Source organism: Canis lupus, unplaced genomic scaffold, assembly GCF_011100685.1.
Source record: "Canis lupus familiaris isolate Mischka breed German Shepherd unplaced genomic scaffold, alternate assembly UU_Cfam_GSD_1.0 chrUn_S346H506, whole genome shotgun sequence".
Lineage (NCBI taxonomy): Eukaryota > Metazoa > Chordata > Mammalia > Carnivora > Canidae > Canis > Canis lupus.
In genome coordinates this window covers 1-20,813 of record NW_023331273.1, presented here as the reverse complement: position 1 = coordinate 20,813, position 20,813 = coordinate 1, and the positions used below count along the sequence as shown (strand labels likewise).

The following is a 20,813-nucleotide window of genomic DNA, read 5'->3' as shown; positions in this document are numbered from 1 at the left end:
GGAGAGAATGGGATGATATATTTAAACTGCTAAAAGAAAGAAATTGCCAACCAAGAGTTCTTTACCCAGCGATGCTGCCCTTCCAAATTGAAGGTGAAATAAAGACTTTCCCTAGTAAACGAGAGCTGAGGGAACTCGTTGTGACTAACCCTATGTCACAAGAAATGCTGAAAGGAGTTCTTCAAGCTGAAACTAATTGGTAACACCAAAACATATGAAAATACACAACACGCTGTTAAAGGTAAGCATACAGTCAGACTCAGAATACCCTAAGACTGTAACGTGGTGATGTGCTGACTAGGTAACTTTAAAATAAAGAATAAGAGACAAAGGTATTGAAAACAATTTGTTAACGGACACACACACACACACACACACACACAAAATATAAACAATGATGTAAAAACAGTAAATTTGGGTGGGGAATAATAGGATAGAGTTTTGGTATGTCATCAAAGTTAAGCTGTCAGCATAAAATAGACTGTCATACCTACAGGATGTTGTGTGTAAACCTCATGGGAGCCAAAAAGTAAAAACTACCTAGATACACAAAAGATAAAGAGAAAGTAATCAAAGCATACCACTACGAAAAATATTCCATTTACAAAGGAGGGCATCAAGAAAGGAATAGTGAAAAGTGGAACTAGAGAACAGCCAAGAAACCAGTAATAAGGCGACATTAGTAAGTCTTATCAATAATTACTCTCTTAATGGATTGAATCCACCAATCAAAGGGCATAGAGTGGTTTAGTGGACAAAAAGCAAGATCAAACTATGTGCTGCCTACGAGGGACTCACCTCAGCTCTGAGGACATACATAGATCCAAAGTGAAGGGATGACAAAAGCTATTCCATGCAGGTGGAAACCAAAGAGAGTGGGGTTAGCTATACTAATGTCGAGCAAAATAGACTTTAAGCTAAAATGGTAACGAGAGACAGAGATGGTCGTTAGGTAATGATGAGGGGGGTCAATTCTTCAGGAAGATGTAACAATCATAAATATGCACTCAACACTGGAGCACCTAAATATATTAAGCAAATACTTAAAAAACTGAAAGGAGAAATAAACAGCAATAGGATAATACAGGGAGACTCCAGCACCCCACTTTCAATATTGCATGGATCTTCCAGACAAGAACATCAACAAGGAAGCACTGCACTTGAGCCATACTTTAGACAAAACGGACTCAACAGACATATATAGAACATTTCATCTGGCAGCAGCAGAATACACGTTCTTCTCAAGTGCGCATGGAACATTCACCAAGATAGATCACAAAACAAGTCTTAGCAAATTTAAGAGCATTAAAATCATACTATCTTTTTTGACTGCAAGAGTATGAAACAAGGTATCACTAGCAGGCAAAAAGGTAGAAAATTCACCAGTATGTGGAGATTAAACAACATGCTTCTGGATAACACTTGGGTCAAAGAAGAAACCAAAAGGGGAAATCCAGACACAAATGCAAATGGAAGCATAGCATATCAGAACTGCTTTTGCAGCAACCTATATGTTTTGTTTTAAGAGGGAAATTTACAGTGACAAACACCTACATTAAGAAACAAGAATGATCTCAACCTAAATTTTCACCTCAAGGAGCTAGAAAAAGAAGAACAAACTAAGCACAACGTCAGCAGAAGGGAGGAAGTAACAAAGATCCGAGTGGAAATAAATGTGCCAGACACCAGAAAAAATGATAGACAAGATTAATGAAACTAAGAACTGGTGATTTGGAAAGATAAATAAAAGTGATGAAACTTCAGCTAGGCTACCTCAGGAAAACAGAGAGAAGACTCAAATAAAACCAGCAGTGAAAGAGGGGACATTACAACTGACACCACGGAAATACAAAGGACCACGAGAGATTACTACAAATGGTTATATGCCAACAAATGGATAACCTAAAAGAAATGGATGTATTCCTAAAACACACAATCCACCAAGACTGTGTCATGAAGAAACAGAGAATCTGACAGGCTAATATCAAGTACGGAGATTGAATCATTACTTAAAACCTGCCAAAACAGAAAATCCCAAGAACATATTATTTCACTGGTGACTTCTACCAAACATTTAAAGAACTAGCACCAAAAAAAAGAAAGAAAGAAAGAAAGAAAGAAAGAAAGAAAGAAAGAAAGAAAGAAAGAAAGAAAGAACTAGCACCAATACATCACAAATTCTTCCCAAAAATTGGAGAGGAAGGAATACTCCCAAACTCATTTTACAAGGCCAGCATTACTATGACACAAAAGCCAGGTAAGAACGCTACAAGAAAAGAAATTGACAGACTAATATCCCTGATGAATACAGATGAAAATATTCTCAAAAAAAAAAGAAAAAAACATGAGCAAACTGAATTCAACAGCACATTAAAAATAAATCATCCACCATGATCAAGGAGGATTCATCCCTGTGTTGCAAGTATGGCTCAACATAGATCAAGGGGGATTCATCCCTGTGTTGCAAGGATGGCTCAACATATGCAAATCAATAATTGTGATACACTGCATTAACAAGACACAGGATAAAATCATAGAATCGTCTTAGTAGATGCAGAAAAAGTATTTAACAAAATTCAATATTCGACTCTCATTTAAAAAAAAAATCTCAAGAAGTGGGAATGGAGAGGACACACCTCAACATAGTAAAGGCCATGTGTGACGAGCTGACTCAATGGTGAAAAGCTGAAAGCTATTGCTCTGAGATCAGAAACAAGACAAGGACGCCCACTTTTGCCACTTTTATTCAACATACTATTGGAAGTCCTAGCCAGACCATTTAGGCAAAACAAAACAAAACAACCACGGAGAAGAAATGAAAAGGCATTCAAGTTGTAAGGGAAGAAGTAGAACTGTCACTATTTGCAGATGACATAATATTACTTCTAGAAAGCCCTGGAGACTCCACCAAAAGACAGTTAGAACCAATAAATGGATTCAGTAAAGCTGCAGGAAACAAAATCAAAATTCAAAACTCTGTTGCATTTCTGCACACTGCTAACAACCTATAAGAAAGAGAAATTAAGAAACCAATCCGTTTACAATTGTATCAGAAAGAAGAAGATAACTGAGACTAAATTTAACTGAGGAAGTGAAAGATCTGTACACTGAAAACTATAAGACAATGATGAAAGAGATTGAACAGATGCAAATAAATGGAAAGATATTCCATACTCAGGGAGGGGAAGAATTGGTATTATTAAATGTTCATCCTACCCAAAGCAATCTAGAGATCAGTGCAATCCCTACTGAAATTCAATGGCATTTTTCACAAGAATAGAAGAAACAATCCTAAAATTTGTATGGAACCACAAAAAAACACCCCCCCCCCCAAAAAAAAAAAACCCCAAGTAACCAAAACAGTCTTGAGGAAGAAGAACAAGGCAGGAAGCCTCATACTCCCTGATTTTGAACTATTTTACAAAGCTATAACAATCAAAACAGTATGGTATTGGCATAAAAACAGATGCATAGATCAACAGATGAGACTAGAGAGCTCAGAAATAAACACAGACATATACAGTCAATTAATTTACAAAAAGAGCCAAGAATATACAACAGGGGAAAGAACAGTCTCTTCAATAAATGGTGTTGGGAAAACTGGACAGCCACATGCAAAAGAATAGAACGGGATCACTGTCTTACACCACAGGCTAAAGACTGAATGCAAGACCCAAAACCATAAAACGCTTGGAAGCAATCATAGGTGCTAAGCTCCTTGACATCAGTCTTGGAGATTGATTGATTGATTGAGTTTTTGGATCTGACACCAAGAGGAAGGATAACAAAAGCAAATATAAACAAATGGGGCTACATCAAACTAAAAAGCTTCTGCACAGCAAAGGAAATCCTCAGCAAAATGAAAAGCCAACCTACCGAGTGGGAGAAAATATTTGCAAATCATGTATGTGATAAAGGGTTAATATCTAAAATATATAATGAATTCCAAAAACTCAAAGGCAGAAAAAAGAAAAATCAAACAACTTGATTAAAAACTGGGCAAATGATCTGAATAGACAGACAATTTTCCAAAGAAGACATACAGATGCCCAACAGGTACATGAAAAGGCCTTCCATATCACTAATCAGGGAAATACAAATCAAAGCCACAACAAGGTACAACTTCGCACCTGTTAGAATGGCTATAATTAAAAAGACAAGGAATAACAAATGCTTGTGAGGATGGAGAGAAAAAGGAAGTCTCATGCACTGTTGGTAATATAATGTATGGGATGTAAATTGGTGCAACCACTGTAGAAAACAGCATGGAGGCTCCTCAAAAAACTAAAAATAAAAGTACCATATAATCATCTAGTAATTCCACTACTGGGTATTTATCTGAAGAAAATGGGTACAATGAACGGGCACCACCATGTTCATTGCAGCATTATTTACCATAGCCAAGATATGGAAACATCCTAAGTATCCATTTCTGTTGGCATGATATGGCCTTTTTTTTTTATGTTTAGGATTTTCATTTTATTAGCTTTTTTTTTAAAGATTTTATTTATTCATGAGAAACAGAGAGACAGAGAGTGAGAGACAGAGACACAGGCAGTGAGAGAAGGAGGCTCCATACAGGGAGTCTGATGTGGGATTTGATCCTGGGACTCCAGGACCATGCCCTGGGCTGAAGGCAGGCGCTAAACCGCTAAGCCACCCAGGGATCCCCCATTGTCAGCTCTTACATTTAGGTCTTTGATCTATTTTGAGTTAATTTTTGTATATGGTGCTAGGTCAGAATCCAAACTCCTTCTTTTGCATACGAATATCCAGTTTTCTTAGCTTCATTGGTTGAGAAGTCCATCTTTTCTATTGAACTCTTTGGTGAGACATCTGTCTTGAACCAAAGTATCCTCAAAGAGGGCTGATAGCTGAGGGGTGTCTGCTGGCAGCACATTTGATATGCTTTGAAGTCAGACCCACCTGGGTACAAATCGCAGCTGGTAAATAGTAATATTTACCAGTTGTGTGGCGTTAGGGAAGTTCTCTGAGCCTGTGTTTTCTCATCTGTAAAAAGGGAATGATAGTATTATCCACCTCATAGGGTTGTTGTGAGCATTAAATGAGATGACGGAAGTAAAATGCTCAGCACGACAAATGTAACAAGCACTCCGTAAATTTAGGCTGTATCATTTCCTCCCACATGGCACAGGAAGTCAGCTCATTTGCCCAACCCTGGCCTTTGTCTCCACAGTCTGGTTAATTGTCTTCAACTACGTACCTGTGACATGATTGTAACAAGGGCTTTGTTATAACCTGCTAAGCACCCTCATACACTCCTTTTTCAGTGAGGTTTTAGCCTTGGCAGTAAATCGGACATGGCTTGCTTTTGCACTCCTTGCCACACATGTTTTACTGACAACTGCTGTGGGTTGAGATCACTGACATGTTTTTTAAGGATCCAAAACTATCTTGCCACCTCCAAGCATAAAATAATTTTAGGGGATCCCTGGGTGGCTCAGCGGTTTAGCGCCTGCCTTCAGCCCAGCATGTGATCCTGGAGTCCTGGGATCAAGTCCCATATCAGGCTCCCTGCATGGATCCTTCTTCTCCCTTTGCCTGTGTCTGCCTCTCTCTCTGTCTGTGTCTCTCATGAATAAATAAGTAAAATATTTTTTAAAAATTTTAAACTTGGCAAATCCTGATGAAAACATTAAAAATCTTGCTGTTTTTATCAGTATGACTTCTTTGTTGTGCTATGTTTGGAGACTGTGGCTTTTGCAATTTTTCCTGAGGGTCTTAGTCAGAACTTGGGGCAGCTGCTTGTTAGTTATTTCTCTTGATTTGCACCAGCACTCTGCTGGCCATGTGAGAGTTCCTGCCCAAGCTACAGTGGCTTAGCCCAGGACAACAGTCCATTCTGATTAGTAGGAGAAATGGTCCCAATTTGGACAGTTGTTCCCCTGGAACTATAGGCTTGTTATATAGAGATCAGACTCCCTCAAAAAAGCCAAAGTTGAAAGGTCTACAATTTTTGGTGCTTCTGGTGAAGTCTTTCCAAAGCTCCCCTGTTGGGACATCAATGAACAAACATTGGTTGACCTTTCTATGACTGGTATGTTTTTGTAGTATTTCTGAGACAGGCAACAGGAAGCTTAATACCAACTTTGATTAGTTGACATGATACCTGGAAAGCCAGAGGAGGGCAAAGGATCTTCAGAGGGACCCATCTGTGGTAGCTACAGGTTCCAGGCTGTCAGTCCCTCTGGGGCTGGTCCTTCTCCCTCTCCCTTCCTGTAGTGGCACCTGTTGGGTTAGGCTGAGCATCTGACAGTGATGGTAGTTGCTTGAAAATGTAAGCAAACTGGTCCTGAAAAACTGGCCAGTGTGCCCAGATCTATTCTGATTTATTTGTTAGTAGTGGTTTTGCCCTCTGCTAAGATTGTCATCTGGTTGCTTGACAAGAAAGAAAAAAGGTATTCTAGTGACTGACTGAATGGAGGCTTCTTGGGGACTCTTGGTTGCTTGTGTTTCTCTCCATTCTATTCTAGGCACTAGATGTGTCTTGCCCCACCAGGGCAGGCCAGGCATGCACATGAGAGCTCTGCTTGAGAATTTCTGGCATCTCCTGTTATCTCTTGTGGACAAACCTTAAGGTTCACAGGGCACCAGGCATTTTCAGCAGATCCACAGCCAACTACCCCAATCTCATATCCTCACCTCTTGCTTTGTGCAGAAAACATGGGGAAATAAGATTCAGCTCTGGGATATCCCATTCTGCAGGTCCTTCCCTATAGCATTTACAAAGTAGCACCACGAGTCATCTGTGCGTGACTATCATAAATAAATAAAAAAAAGGGGGGGGAAGGTGCTCAAGAAGTGCTACATCCTGTTATACATTCGTTAACTATTTAAACACAGGTGTCATTTTCTTCCTTGTCTCCCTATGTGCTCCTGTGTTTCTATCACCACCACTTTACCTTTGCTGCCATTTTAAGGGGTATACACATTGACTCTGGGTCTCCAGAGCATCCTGGTTTCTAGCGCATCCTGATCCAATGGCACTTACTGCTTATCAGAAATAAGGTGATGATGTGGAATATGAAGTATTCTGATAAAAACACGACTCTTCTAAGATCTGTTACTATTTTTTTATTTTATTTTATTTATGATAGGCACACAGTGAAAGAGAGAGAGGCAGAGACACAGGCAGAGGGAGAAGCAGGCTCCATGCACCGGAAACCCGACGTGGGATTCGATCCCGGGTCTCCAGGATCACGCCCTGGGCCAAAGGCAGGCGCTAAACCGCTGCGCCACCCAGGGATCCCAAGATCTGTTACTATTTTGATGTTGAAAAACAGCAGACAAAATGCACAATGAAATGGAATGGTTGAAAGTTTTTCTGACCGAGGTACCAAGAAGTTTAGAGGACACTGGATTCCCTCTCTAATTGTCTGATGTGATGTCAAACTCGAGGGCATGCAATCATAAGTGACACAGCCTGGCATAGAACCCCACTTCCCTGTATTGTATTTTGTCCAATCAGATACAGAGGTTGCCTGTGACGTCAGGAAATGCAGCGACTATAAAGGGGCCAGTGCCCCTCAGCAGCCGCCATTGTCCGTCCTTCTGAGCTGTTGGGAGGGTGAGCCCCACATGGCTGAGCCTGGCTGTGAGACCTCTTCGGAGGAATGCCTGGGCACTAAAGAGCCCAGGGAAGCCGAACCAGAGACCCCGAAGAGGAAGAAGCCAAGGCGTCAATGCCACCGTCGCTGCCGGCGCAGCCGCTCAGACAGTTTCGCCATCTACTTCCCCAGGGTTCTGAAGCAGGTTGACGAGGGTCTGAGCCTCTCACAGAAGGCTGTGAGCATCATGGATTCGTTCGTTAAGGACATCTTCGAGCGCATCGCTGACGAGGCCTCTCGCCTGGCCCGCTCCACCAAGCGCTCCACCATCACCTCCAGGGAGATCCAGACCGCCGTACGCCTGCTGCTGCCGGGGGAGATTGGCAAGTACGCGGTGTCTGAGGCCACCAAGGCCCTCATGAGGTACACCTTTAGCAAGTGAGCTGCCTCAGGACCACCTCACAAACCAAAGGCTCTTTTCAGAGCCACCTCACTTGGCAGAAAAAGACCTGTAGCTCTAAAAAGTGGGACAAACTCTAGTTTTTGTTCTTGTGGCATTCTGCAGATATTTAAAGTATTTTTTACCATGAACAAAACATGATCAACTCTCCTTTAAAATATATTTGAGTGCCGTTTATTCCTTGGACAATTGTGAACTCTCCTTAACCATGCTGCATTTCTTGGCTTTCCCCAACAGTCATTTCTGTTAGATATTTCTGTAGGTCAGGCTCAATGGGGTTTTTTTTCCAGTTGTAATGATGTTTACCCTTTTCTCTCTCATTTTCTCATGAGCCTATGGTGAGTTTCCCAGAGGCTCATAATCAGTGATACGGCAAGAGATAAAGTGCAGAAACTGATATAAGAATCCATCTGACTTCTGTTAGGTGAATTATTGAGGAGATTTTTAAAATCTGAAACGTCTCTCTCTTCTATGCTTTTTTTTTATTTTTATTTATTTTTTTTTCCTCTATGCTTTTTTAGAAAAATTTTTTCATATGCACTTATAATTTATGTTAACATGATGTAATTATGTTAAAATAAAATACATAATTTTATTACAATTTTAAATGGATCCTGCAATAAATTTCTTTAAATTTCTGTTATAATGTTTTGTACAGCGAATATTGGCAGATATGATTGACATAATAGCTTCAGCAGTTCCTGTTTACTTTTAGGAGTGTAAGGTTTCCCAAGACAAAGCTTTTCTAGATATTTACTCATTTGCAGTGCAATCAGATTAACAAAACTATTTAGGCCCTTTTTAGTGTTTGAATCTTCTTAAAATTTAATTTCCAAATATTCACAAATACTTTTAAATCGTAATGCTGATTAAAAGCTTTCTTTTCATTTGCTGGCTCTAATAAGAATGATAGTAGCATTTCATCAGCAAAGGTGATATTAAGATTTTGTTTGAAATCTATGTGCTCAGAACAACAATTTTAGTTTTCTAAGCCATTTAAGGTAACTTACTAGGTATCAAAAGCGCCCTCTTGGTAGCTTTAGCAGCCATTGAGAACACTATTTTCTCTTGATTTATTTAAGTAAATTATAGCATTTCCAATATTAAAATTTCCTTAGATTTGTGTAAGGGAACCCCTTAATTGGAGGCACTTTGAAGTATCAGAGATACGTATTGTGTGATTTGTTTCCTGATGTTTAGGCCTACCTTCCTTGATTGGAAGTGATCTGAAAGCTGTAAATTAATCTGAGCTCTTTCATTACTCCCAATTTTATTGGCATTCATGTCTCTTTCTTAACCTGATAGAAATGCAGGCCGTACACAACTTGCCCTACTTCATTCTCCAACTCATTCCTCTTTCTTAAAAAGATGTTGTTGTCACAATACCCGAGTGATTGATTTTGCATCTTCTCACAATAAGGGCTCCAAGATCCCTGACTAAAATGAAGAGTTTCAATGTGCTGCCTGGGGTTTTCTGTTCTAACTACCTTTAGAAGGTGCTCAAACAGGTTCACCCTGATAACAGTTCTGTAAGTATGACCATAATGTGACCTGCTATTAGTCATATTCTCCATCATTGAGTAAACTGGTTTTGAGAGCACTCAGCAGATTCAATTTTTTGTTTTTCAAAATCACATGAGTTTGTGAAATAAGAGTATGCTCAGTGGAAGTACCTCTTTTTATTGGCAGTCTACTGATGATAAATCAAAGTCAACCTACTGGGTTGTTCTTTCTCTTCACCCTTTCATTGTATGCATACTCTAGAATTTTCATTTTTGCCCAAATGTCCTGTAATTGAATTAGGTTCAACTGGATTTCAAAAGTTGTTTGCTTTTAGGTTTTTTTCCTCACATTATTTTACATTCTTGTCATATTTTAAAATTCACATGTGAATTACTGTTTAACTGATCTTCATGTTCAATGCCTATTCGAAATTTTTAATACAGTCGTTTTAGGATCTTATTTTCCTTTGCTTGCTACTTCTGCATTGAGGTCTTCCTGACCACCTAATCTAGTACTGCTCTCTCCCCCATTATGTATGTGTGTGTATATACTTAGTTCTTTGTAGAATTATTTGGTTCAGATATCCGTTTCCTTAACTATTATCTTTAATTCACACTGGATAGTGAACTTCCTGATATGAGAGTCCTTGTCTCATTTGCTGTCATATATCAGGAGTAAGAACCATATTTGGCACTTGTTACAATCATGTCACAGGTACGTAGTTGAAGACAATTAACCAGACTGTGGAGACAAAGGCCAGGGTTGGGCAAATGAGCTGACTTCCTGTGCCATGTGGGAGGAAATGATACAGCCTAAATTTACGGAGTGCTTGTTACATTTGTCGTGCTGAGCATTTTACTTCCGTCATCTCATTTAATGCTCACAACAACCCTATGAGGTGGATAATACTATCATTCCCTTTTTACAGATGAGAAAACACAGGCTCAGAGAACTTCCCTAACGCCACACAACTGGTAAATATTACTATTTACCAGCTGCGATTTGTACCCAGGTGGGTCTGACTTCAAAGCATATCAAATGTGCTGCCAGCAGACACCCCTCAGCTATCAGCCCTCTTTGAGGATACTTTGGTTCAAGACAGATGTCTCACCAAAGAGTTCAATAGAAAAGATGGACTTCTCAACCAATGAAGCTAAGAAAACTGGATATTCGTATGCAAAAGAAGGAGTTTGGATTCTGACCTAGCACCATATACAAAAATTAACTCAAAATAGATCAAAGACCTAAATGTAAGAGCTGACAATGGGGGATCCCTGGGTGGCTTAGCGGTTTAGCGCCTGCCTTCAGCCCAGGGCATGGTCCTGGAGTCCCAGGATCAAATCCCACATCAGACTCCCTGTATGGAGCCTCCTTCTCTCACTGCCTGTGTCTCTGTCTCTCACTCTCTGTCTCTCTGTTTCTCATGAATAAATAAAATCTTTAAAAAAAAAGCTAATAAAATGAAAATCCTAAACATAAAAAAAAAAGGCCATATCATGCCAACAGAAATGGATACTTAGGATGTTTCCATATCTTGGCTATGGTAAATAATGCTGCAATGAACATGGTGGTGCCCGTTCATTGTACCCATTTTCTTCAGATAAATACCCAGTAGTGGAATTACTAGATGATTATATGGTACTTTTATTTTTAGTTTTTTGAGGAGCCTCCATGCTGTTTTCTACAGTGGTTGCACCAATTTACATCCCATACATTATATTACCAACAGTGCATGAGACTTCCTTTTTCTCTCCATCCTCACAAGCATTTGTTATTCCTTGTCTTTTTAATTATAGCCATTCTAACAGGTGCGAAGTTGTACCTTGTTGTGGCTTTGATTTGTATTTCCCTGATTAGTGATATGGAAGGCCTTTTCATGTACCTGTTGGGCATCTGTATGTCTTCTTTGGAAAATTGTCTGTCTATTCAGATCATTTGCCCAGTTTTTAATCAAGTTGTTTGATTTTTCTTTTTTCTGCCTTTGAGTTTTTGGAATTCATTATATATTTTAGATATTAACCCTTTATCACATACATGATTTGCAAATATTTTCTCCCACTCGGTAGGTTGGCTTTTCATTTTGCTGAGGATTTCCTTTGCTGTGCAGAAGCTTTTTAGTTTGATGTAGCCCCATTTGTTTATATTTGCTTTTGTTATCCTTCCTCTTGGTGTCAGATCCAAAAACTCAATCAATCAATCAATCAATCAATCAATCTCCAAGACTGATGTCAAGGAGCTTAGCACCTATGATTGCTTCCAAGCGTTTTATGGTTTGGGTCTTGCATTCAGTCTTTAGCCTGTGGTGTAAGACAGTGATCCCGTTCTATTCTTTTGCATGTGGCTGTCCAGTTTTCCCAACACCATTTATTGAAGAGACTGTTCTTTCCCCTGTTGTATATTCTTGGCTCTTTTTGTAAATTAATTGACTGTATATGTCTGTGTTTATTTCTGAGCTCTCTAGTCTCATCTGTTGATCTATGCATCTGTTTTTATGCCAATACCATACTGTTTTGATTGTTATAGCTTTGTAAAATAGTTCAAAATCAGGGAGTATGAGGCTTCCTGCCTTGTTCTTCTTCCTCAAGACTGTTTTGGTTACTTGGGGTTTTTTTTTTTGGGGGGGGGGTGTTTTTTTGTGGTTCCATACAAATTTTAGGATTGTTTCTTCTATTCTTGTGAAAAATGCCATTGAATTTCAGTAGGGATTGCACTGATCTCTAGATTGCTTTGGGTAGGATGAACATTTAATAATACCAATTCTTCCCCTCCCTGAGTATGGAATATCTTTCCATTTATTTGCATCTGTTCAATCTCTTTCATCATTGTCTTATAGTTTTCAGTGTACAGATCTTTCACTTCCTCAGTTAAATTTAGTCTCAGTTATCTTCTTCTTTCTGATACAATTGTAAACGGATTGGTTTCTTAATTTCTCTTTCTTATAGGTTGTTAGCAGTGTGCAGAAATGCAACAGAGTTTTGAATTTTGATTTTGTTTCCTGCAGCTTTACTGAATCCATTTATTGGTTCTAACTGTCTTTTGGTGGAGTCTCCAGGGCTTTCTAGAAGTAATATTATGTCATCTGCGAATAGTGACAGTTCTACTTCTTCCCTTACAACTTGAATGCCTTTTCATTTCTTCTCCGTGGTTGTTTTGTTTTGTTTTGTTTTGTTTTGCCTAAATGGTCTGGCTAGGACTTCCAATAGTATGTTGAATAAAAGTGGCAAAAGTGGGCGTCCTTGTCTTGTTTCTGATCTCAGAGCAATAGCTTTCAGCTTTTCACCATTGAGTCAGCTCGTCACACATGGCCTTTACTATGTTGAGGTGTGTCCTCTCCATTCCCACTTCTTGAGATTTTTTTTTTAAATGAGAGTCGAATATTGAATTTTGTTAAATACTTTTTCTGCATCTACTAAGATGATTCTATGATTTTATCCTGTGTCTTGTTAATGCAGTGTATCACAATTATTGATTGCATATGTTGAGCCATCCTTGCAACACAGGGATGAATCCCCCTTGATCTATGTTGAGCCATACTTGCAACACAGGGATGAATCCCCCTTGATCATGGTGGATGATTTATTTTTAATGTGCTGTTGAATTCAGTTTGCTCATGTTTTTTTCTTTTTTTTTGAGAATATTTTCATCTGTATTCATCAGGGATATTAGTCTGTCAATTCTTTTCTTGTAGCGTTCTTACCTGGCTTTTGTGTCATAGTAATGCTGGCCTTGTAAAATGAGTTTGGGAGTATTCCTTCCTCTCCAATTTTTGGGAAGAATTTGTGATGTATTGGTGCTAGTTCTTTCTTTCTTTCTTCTTTCTTTCTTTCTTTCTTTCTTTCTTTCTTCTTTCTTTTTTTTGGTGCTAGTTCTTTAAATGTTTGGTAGAAGTCACCAGTGAAATAATATGTTCTTGGGATTTTTCTGTTTTGGCAGGTTTTAAGTAATGATTCAATCTCCGTACTTGATATTAGCCTGTCAGATTCTCTGTTTCTTATGACACAGTCTTGGTGGATTGTGTGTTTTAGGAATACATCCATTTCTTTAGGTTATCCATTTGTTGGCATATAACCATTTGTAGTAATCTCTCGTGGTCCTTTGTATTTCCGTGGTGTCAGTTGTAATGTCCCCTTCTTTCACTGCTGGTTTTATTTGAGTCCTTCTCTCTGTTTTCCTGAGGTAACCTAGCTGAAGTTCATCACTTTATTTATCTTTCCAAATCACCAGTTCTTAGTTTCATTAATCTTGTCTATCATTTTTTCTGGTGTCTGGCACATTTATTTCCACTCGGATCTTTGTTACTTCCTCCCTTCTGCTGACGTTGTGCTTAGTTTGTTCTTCTTTTTCTAGCTCCTTGAGGTGAAAATTTAGGTTGAGATCATTCTTGTTTCTTAATGTAGGTGTTTGTCACTGTAAATTTCCCTCTTAAAACAAAACATATAGGTTGCTGCAAAAGCAGTTCTGATATGCTATGCTTCCATTTGCATTTGTGTCTGGATTTCCCCTTTTGGTTTCTTCTTTGACCCAAGTGTTATCCAGAGCATGTTGTTTAATCTCCACATACTGGTGAATTTTCTACCTTTTTGCCTGCTAGTGATAACCTTGTTTCATACTCTTGCAGTCAAAAAAGATAGTATGATTTTAATGCTCTTAAATTTGCTAAGACTTGTTTTGTGATCTATCTTGGTGAATGTTCCATGCGCACTTGAGAAGAACGTGTATTCTGCTGCTGCCAGATGAAATGTTCTATATATGTCTGTTGAGTCCGTTTTGTCTAAAGTATGGCTCAAGTGCAGTGCTTCCTTGTTGATGTTCTGTCTGGAAGATCCATGCAATATTGAATAGTGGGGTGCTGGAGTCTCCCTGTATTATCCTATTGCTGTTTATTTCTCCTTTCAGTTTTTTAAGTATTTGCTTAATATATTTAGGTGCTCCAGTGTTGAGTGCATATTTATGATTGGTTACATCTTCATGAAGAATTGACCCCCCCTCATCATTACCTAACGACCATCTCTATCTCTCGTTACCATTTAGCTTAAAGTCTATTTTGCTCGACATTAGTATAGCTAACCCCACTCTCTTTGGTTTCCACCTGCATGGAATAGCTTTTGTCATCCCTTCACTTTGGATCTATGTATGTCCTCAGAGCTGAGGTGAGTCCCTCGTAGGCAGCACATAGTTTGATCTTGCTTTTTGTCCACTAAACCACTCTATGCCCTTTGATTGGTGGATTCAATCCATTAAGAGAGTAATTATTGATAAGACTTACTAATGTCGCCTTATTACTGGTTTCTTGGCTGTTCTCTAGTTCCACTTTTCACTATTCCTTTCTTGATGCCCTCCTTTGTAAATGGAATATTTTTCGTAGTGGTATGCTTTGATTACTTTCTCTTTATCTTTTGTGTATCTAGGTAGTTTTTACTTTTTGGCTCCCATGAGGTTTACACACAACATCCTGTAGGTATGACAGTCTATTTTATGCTGACAGCTTAACTTTGATGACATACCAAAACTCTATCCTATTATTCCCCACCCAAATTTACTGTTTTTACATCATTGTTTATATTTTGTGTGGTGTGTGGTGTGTGTGTCCGTTAACAAATTGTTTTCAATACCTTTGTCTCTTATTCTTTATTTTAAAGTTACCTAGTCAGCACATCACCACGTTACAGTCTTAGGGTATTCTGAGTCTGACTGTATGCTTACCTTTAACAGCGTGTTGTGTATTTTCATATGTTTTGGTGTTACCAATTAGTTTCAGCTTGAAGAACTCCTTTCAGCATTTCTTGTGACATAGGGTTAGTCACAACGAGTTCCCTCAGCTCTCGTTTACTAGGGAAAGTCTTTATTTCACCTTCAATTTGGAAGGGCAGCATCGCTGGGTAAAGAACTCTTGGTTGGCAATTTCTTTCTTTTAGCAGTTTAAATATATCATCCCATTCTCTCCCGGCCTTTAAGGTCCCTCCCAAAAAACCCACTGATAGCCTTATGGAGCTTCCCTTGTATGAGAGAAAAATTGTTTTCTGTTGCTGCTTTTAAAACTCTCTCTTCGATTTTTGTTTTGTTTTGTTGTTTTTTTAAAGATTTTATTTATTTATTCATGAGAGACACAGAGAGAGACAGAGACACAGGAGAGGGAGAAACAGGCTCCATGCAGGAAGCCTGACGTGGGACTCGATATTCGGTCTCCAGGATCACGCCCTGGGCCGAAGGCGGTGCTAAACCACTGAGCCACCCAGCCTGCCCTTCGATTTTGGTTTTTAGACAATTTTATTGGTATGTGTTTTTGGTGAAGCATGTTTTGGATTGTAATTTTGAGGGTGACCTATTAGCTTCATGAACTTAGATGTCCACATCTTTGGGGAGTTTTTCAGCCATTATTTCTTTAAATAAGTTTGTAATCCTTTGTCCTTCTCTTCTCCTTCTGGGGTGGCAGTAATTCATACATTATTGCTTTTTGATGGTGTCCCTAAACTCACATAGGCTTTCTTGATTTCCTTTTCACCGTTCTTTTTTTCCTTTTGCTCTTCTAATTGTATAATTTCAATAGATAATGTCTTTTAGCTCACTGATTCTCCCCTTCTGCTTGTTCAAGTCTGGTGTTGAAGTTCTCTATTGAATTATTCAGTTGCTTGTATTCTTCAGCTCTGAAATTTCAGGTTGGTCCTTTTTTATGTTTTCTGACACTTTGTTGAGCTTCTCATTTTGTTCTTGTATTGTTTTCCTGATATCATTAATTTGCTTATCTGTGTTCTCTTATAACCCTCTGAGCAATTTGTAGAACAATTTTTTTTGTGAATTCTTTGTCAGAAAATTCTGGATCTCCATTTCTTTGGGGCCCACTACTGGAGGTTTGCTGTGTTCCTTTGGTGAACACGTTTCCCTGATTCTCGGATCACTGTTGCCTTGTGTAGGTATCTATGCATTTCAAGGAGCAGTCACCTCTTCCAGACTTTATGGAGTGATTCTGCAGTGTGGATGTGCAGCACACTGGGCTGTGCTATGACCCTGCATCTACTGGTGCAGGGCACTAAGGGCAGGGGCACACGGCAGCAGTGGGTCCAAGGAGGCTGTAATGTCTCTTCAGTTCAGGCCACTGAGGTCCACAGTATCAACAACCGTGTGTGTGTTGGTGAGCATGGTGGAGAGAATGCAGTGGCTGCAAGGGCTGTTGGGCTCCTGAGTGGTGACTCCAGGACCCATAGCTAGGGACCAGGGCAGGCAGTAATGGTGGCCAGAGCCAGTGGTGTACACATACTCTGCTGTGAGGGCCTAGTGCAGGTGTCTATGTGGCAGCAGTGGTCACCTGCAGACACACTTGTGGTGATGGGGGTCAGGGTGGGTAACAGAGGCCAAGGCCATCTATGCACTCACTGGAATCTGTGGGGGACCTGGGTGCCAGTGTGCTCTCCTATGGCTTCACACTCTACCCATAGGTATGCAGACTGCAGTGGAGTACAGTGATGGGGGTAAGGCTGGGGGTCATGCAGGTCCACAACCAGAGGAACCAGCCACCTGTGGGCATGGTGGTGTCAGCCAGTGACAGGAGGTAGAGCCTGATCTGAGCCCACAGACAGCTACAGGGGGCCCTGGATGATGGTGTGCTCTTGTACAGCTGCACTTTCTTCCCCTAGGCATGCATATGGACTTGAAAGCCAGTGATGGGAATCAGGCTAGGGCTTCACAGGTTCACAGCTGCGGGGACTATCTATAGGTGAGTGTGGTGTTGCTGGCCAGGGACAAATGACTGGGCCTGATACAGACTCACAAGGACATCAGGGGGCCCTAGGTGTCAGTATGCTGTCCTGTGGCCACACGATCTTTCCCCTGTGCCTATGCAGTATAGTGAGGGCCAGTGGTGAGAGTCCTGCTGGAGTGAAGCTGGAGATGCTATCTATAGGTGGGCATGGTGTTGCAGGCCAGTGACAGAAGGCTGAGCATGCTTTCCATAAGCAGCTGTTGCTGGGGGCCTGGCTGTCAGAGAATTCACCCATCACTGCACACTCTCCTCTGTGTGTGTACCCGCTGTAGCAGATGCAAATGATAGGATCAGGCCATGGCTAGAGGGGCTATCTGTGCCCCCAAGTGCAGGCAAGCTGGTGCGTCAGCCCAGGGTACTTAAGCTGGTGTCTTGCTCTTGCACACCTACGAGAAAACCGGATTGGCTGTAAGCTTAACTCCTGGGTCTTGGTGGAGGTAGGAAGGGACCAGGGTGGCTGGTGTTCTACACCTGTGCAGCCACAGAGTATTTGAATGGTTACTCATGTGGGTCCTGGCTCTGGAAGGGTGTGGTTTTGGTAGGGGTGTTGGCAGGAGGGTGGTCTGGGGCCTGGGGGTGGGTACTGAGGAATGGCTGGCTCTAGGAAACTTAAATACTTCTAGGACCATTGTCAGGATCTATGCACCCAGGCAGTGACTTCATCGTTGGTGGAAGCTGCTGAGTTGTATGCCACAAAATTCTCTGTAAACTGAAATCACTCCTGCTGCATATGTGTTGATAATAGCCTCTGCTTTTATTCCTTCTTCCTAGTCAAGTCTTTGCTGTTATGAGTGGGGTGAAACTGAAGCTAGACCTTCATGCAGTGCCAGGACAGTCTAGACAAGTTGTTCACTCACTCTACTTTTTCCTTCCCTAGTAAGAGGAATTCTTACTAGTTGGGAAATTTTTTTTCCTGGTCCAGAACAATGCTGGCTTGAGGGATGGAATGATGCAGGGAGAAGGATGTTGTCTTCCTTCACTTCTTGTGCAATTATGCTTTGCTTGTTTGTTTGCTTGACACTATTGCTAGAGCCTCCTAAGTGGAATGTAGAGGTCTCCCAGACTGTTTTTGTTCATGGACCACCATCTAATCATTGATGCTGTCAAGGAATGGGGAAGTGGAGACTCCCACATCCCTATTTTTCTCCAAAGTCTGAGAAACTTCCTGTCATAAAAGGGGAATAATATTCATGAGGCCAGTCCAGTTATTATACTCAGCAAGTAATTATGCACATGATTTTTCTTAAACATAATTCCCAGTGATGTGTGACAATACACCTGGGTAAGCACCAAAGACACCTAAAGCAATATGGTCCCTATCTAACTACATCTCCCATGGGTTAACATTGTTCACCATTGCCTCTGCAGGAATATCACTCCTCTGCTGGAGTGAAGCTGGAGGTACTATCTTACCTCCCCTAAGAGGAGGGTAGGTACCTAATTGACAGCTTTCAGGATTTCAGGATTTAAAGGCCTCTTTAGTGCCCTGCATACCTAACTCCATCTCAATTATGGTTACCTTAAGACTTTAACTCAGAAGTAAAGACATTTAAGAAAAATGATAACTCAGTACTTATACCCACTGAACACCATATGAAAGGAGATTTTAAAGAATGTAACTTAGAAGATGGAAAATGATCTGAGATGCCAGAGGAATGATAATAGAATGAATTGGCAAATAGAAGTAAATGAAATATCGATGGCATAAAATATTTATAATGATTATGGCGACTTAAAGCAAAAAGTTAACAAGACGGAACTAAATACAGTATTACGAATCACTTGGATGATGGGTTGTGTCCAAGGAGAGCACCTCATAGCAATACAGGAAGCATTCCACCATCACCTCCAGGGAGATCCAGAGAGCCATATGTCAGTGGCCGCCTGGGGAGACTGCCAAGCACACTGTGTCTGAGGCCACCAAGGCCGTCATCCGGTGCACCAGACACCAATGAGCTGCCTCAGGACCGCCTGACCACACCGCAAAGCAAAGGCAAGAGCCTTTTCTTTTCAGAGCTACCTCACTTGGCAGGAAAAGACCTGAAGCTCTCCAGAGTGCAGTCTACTCTAGTGTTTGGATCTTTGTCATTTTGTCGATCTTTATAAATTCTTAGTGTGAAAGAAATGTTTAAAAAAAAACAGTATCAGCTCGACTTTCTATGTCTTTAGTGCTATTGGCTATGATTTTTCTTAACCATACTGCATTTCATCACTTTGCTAAATGGTCATTTCTATTAGGTATTTCCCTAGGTTAGCCTCTTCAGGGATCTTAATGGTCAAAACTATTTCCAAAATAATTTTATTTACCTCACCTATTCTTATTCTCCTACCTGTGTCCAATAGTGTCATCCGGAGATTTTTGTTTTTTCAAAATGTGTGGTATAGCAACAATTTAAGTGCAATACCAGATATAACAATCACACTTACCCCATTCACACCCCTTTAGTATATCCCATTATCTGAATTCAAATAAATAAAAGGGGACCCAAACAATGTGCCAAAAACTCAATCAAACAACCTAGAATCGTGAAGGCATAGAGTAACTCCAGATTTCCAACATGTTGCATTCCAACATAACGGAACGTGGAAGAGTGGTAGTTTTATTGGAATAATTTTGATTCCACATTAGTGCATCATTTCTTATAAGCGGTAAATGTGATTGACTTAGGATGTGCTACAAATACTCTGATGCTCTGGAATCAATGTGCCCGACCTTTATTTATCTTTAAGGATTTTATTTATTTATTCGTGAGAGACACACAGAGAGAGGCAGAGACACAGACAAAGGGAGAAACAGTCTCCTCACAGGGAGCCCCCTGTGGGACTCTATCCCCGGACACAGGATCACGCCCTGAGCAGAAGGCAGATGGCTGAACTACCCAGGCATCCCATTGTGTGCCCCTCTTTTATAATCACAGCAACGGTAAGGTGGAGATGAGGACTACTATGGAATAAAAAGTATTGCAAAAGGGTGCCTAGGTGGCTCAGTCTGTTAAGCATCTGGCTCTTGATTTTGGCTCAGGTCATGATCTCAGGTTTTGTGAAATACAGCCAGACTTCGGGCTACACGCTGGGTGTAGAGCCTACTTGAAATCTCTCCCTCGCTCTCTGCTCCTCCCCCTTCTCTCCTACTCTCTCCCTCTCCAGAAAATTTTCATGTTGGAAATCTAGAGGTACTCAACGGCTTCCTGTGGAATGTTTAGAGGTCCTTCTGGCAGCCCTCATGGGAAACTTAGAGGCTGCCTGATTCCCGCTCTGACTGAGGAGATGCCAAGCTCGAAGGTGTGCCACGAGATCTGACAAGACCTGGCTGAATGACCCGCTCACTTCCTGGCTTTGCCTTTTGTCCAATCAGAGAGGAGCTTCCGGTGACATCGGGCCATACAGTGGCTATAAAAGAGCCCTGGCCCTTCAGCTGCTGCCAGTGCGCTTCCTTCTGAGCTATCGGGGAGGTGAGCCCCACATGGCTGAGCCTGGCTGTGAGCCTCTTGGGAGGAAAGCCTGGTTACGAGGGAGCCGGAGGAAG

At 40.7% G+C, this 20,813-nt stretch overlaps 1 protein-coding gene across 1 annotated transcript; it reads left to right on the top strand.

Moving 5' to 3' along the window:
* Nucleotides 1–7,502: 7,502 nt before the first annotated feature.
* On the top strand, nt 7,503–8,188 carry LOC119879147 (late histone H2B.L4-like). Its single transcript, XM_038589581.1, has one exon. It carries the CDS (start codon nt 7,600–7,602, stop codon nt 8,008–8,010), a length of 411 nt encoding a protein of 136 aa, XP_038445509.1. The 5' UTR covers nt 7,503–7,599; the 3' UTR covers nt 8,011–8,188.
* Nucleotides 8,189–20,813: the final 12,625 nt, after the last annotated feature.

Excerpts from the sequence above, each read along its gene's own strand:
- LOC119879147 (XM_038589581.1), top strand. The coding sequence starts at position 7,600 with ATGGCTGAGCCTGGCTGTGAGACCTCTTCGGAGGAATGCCTGGGCACT.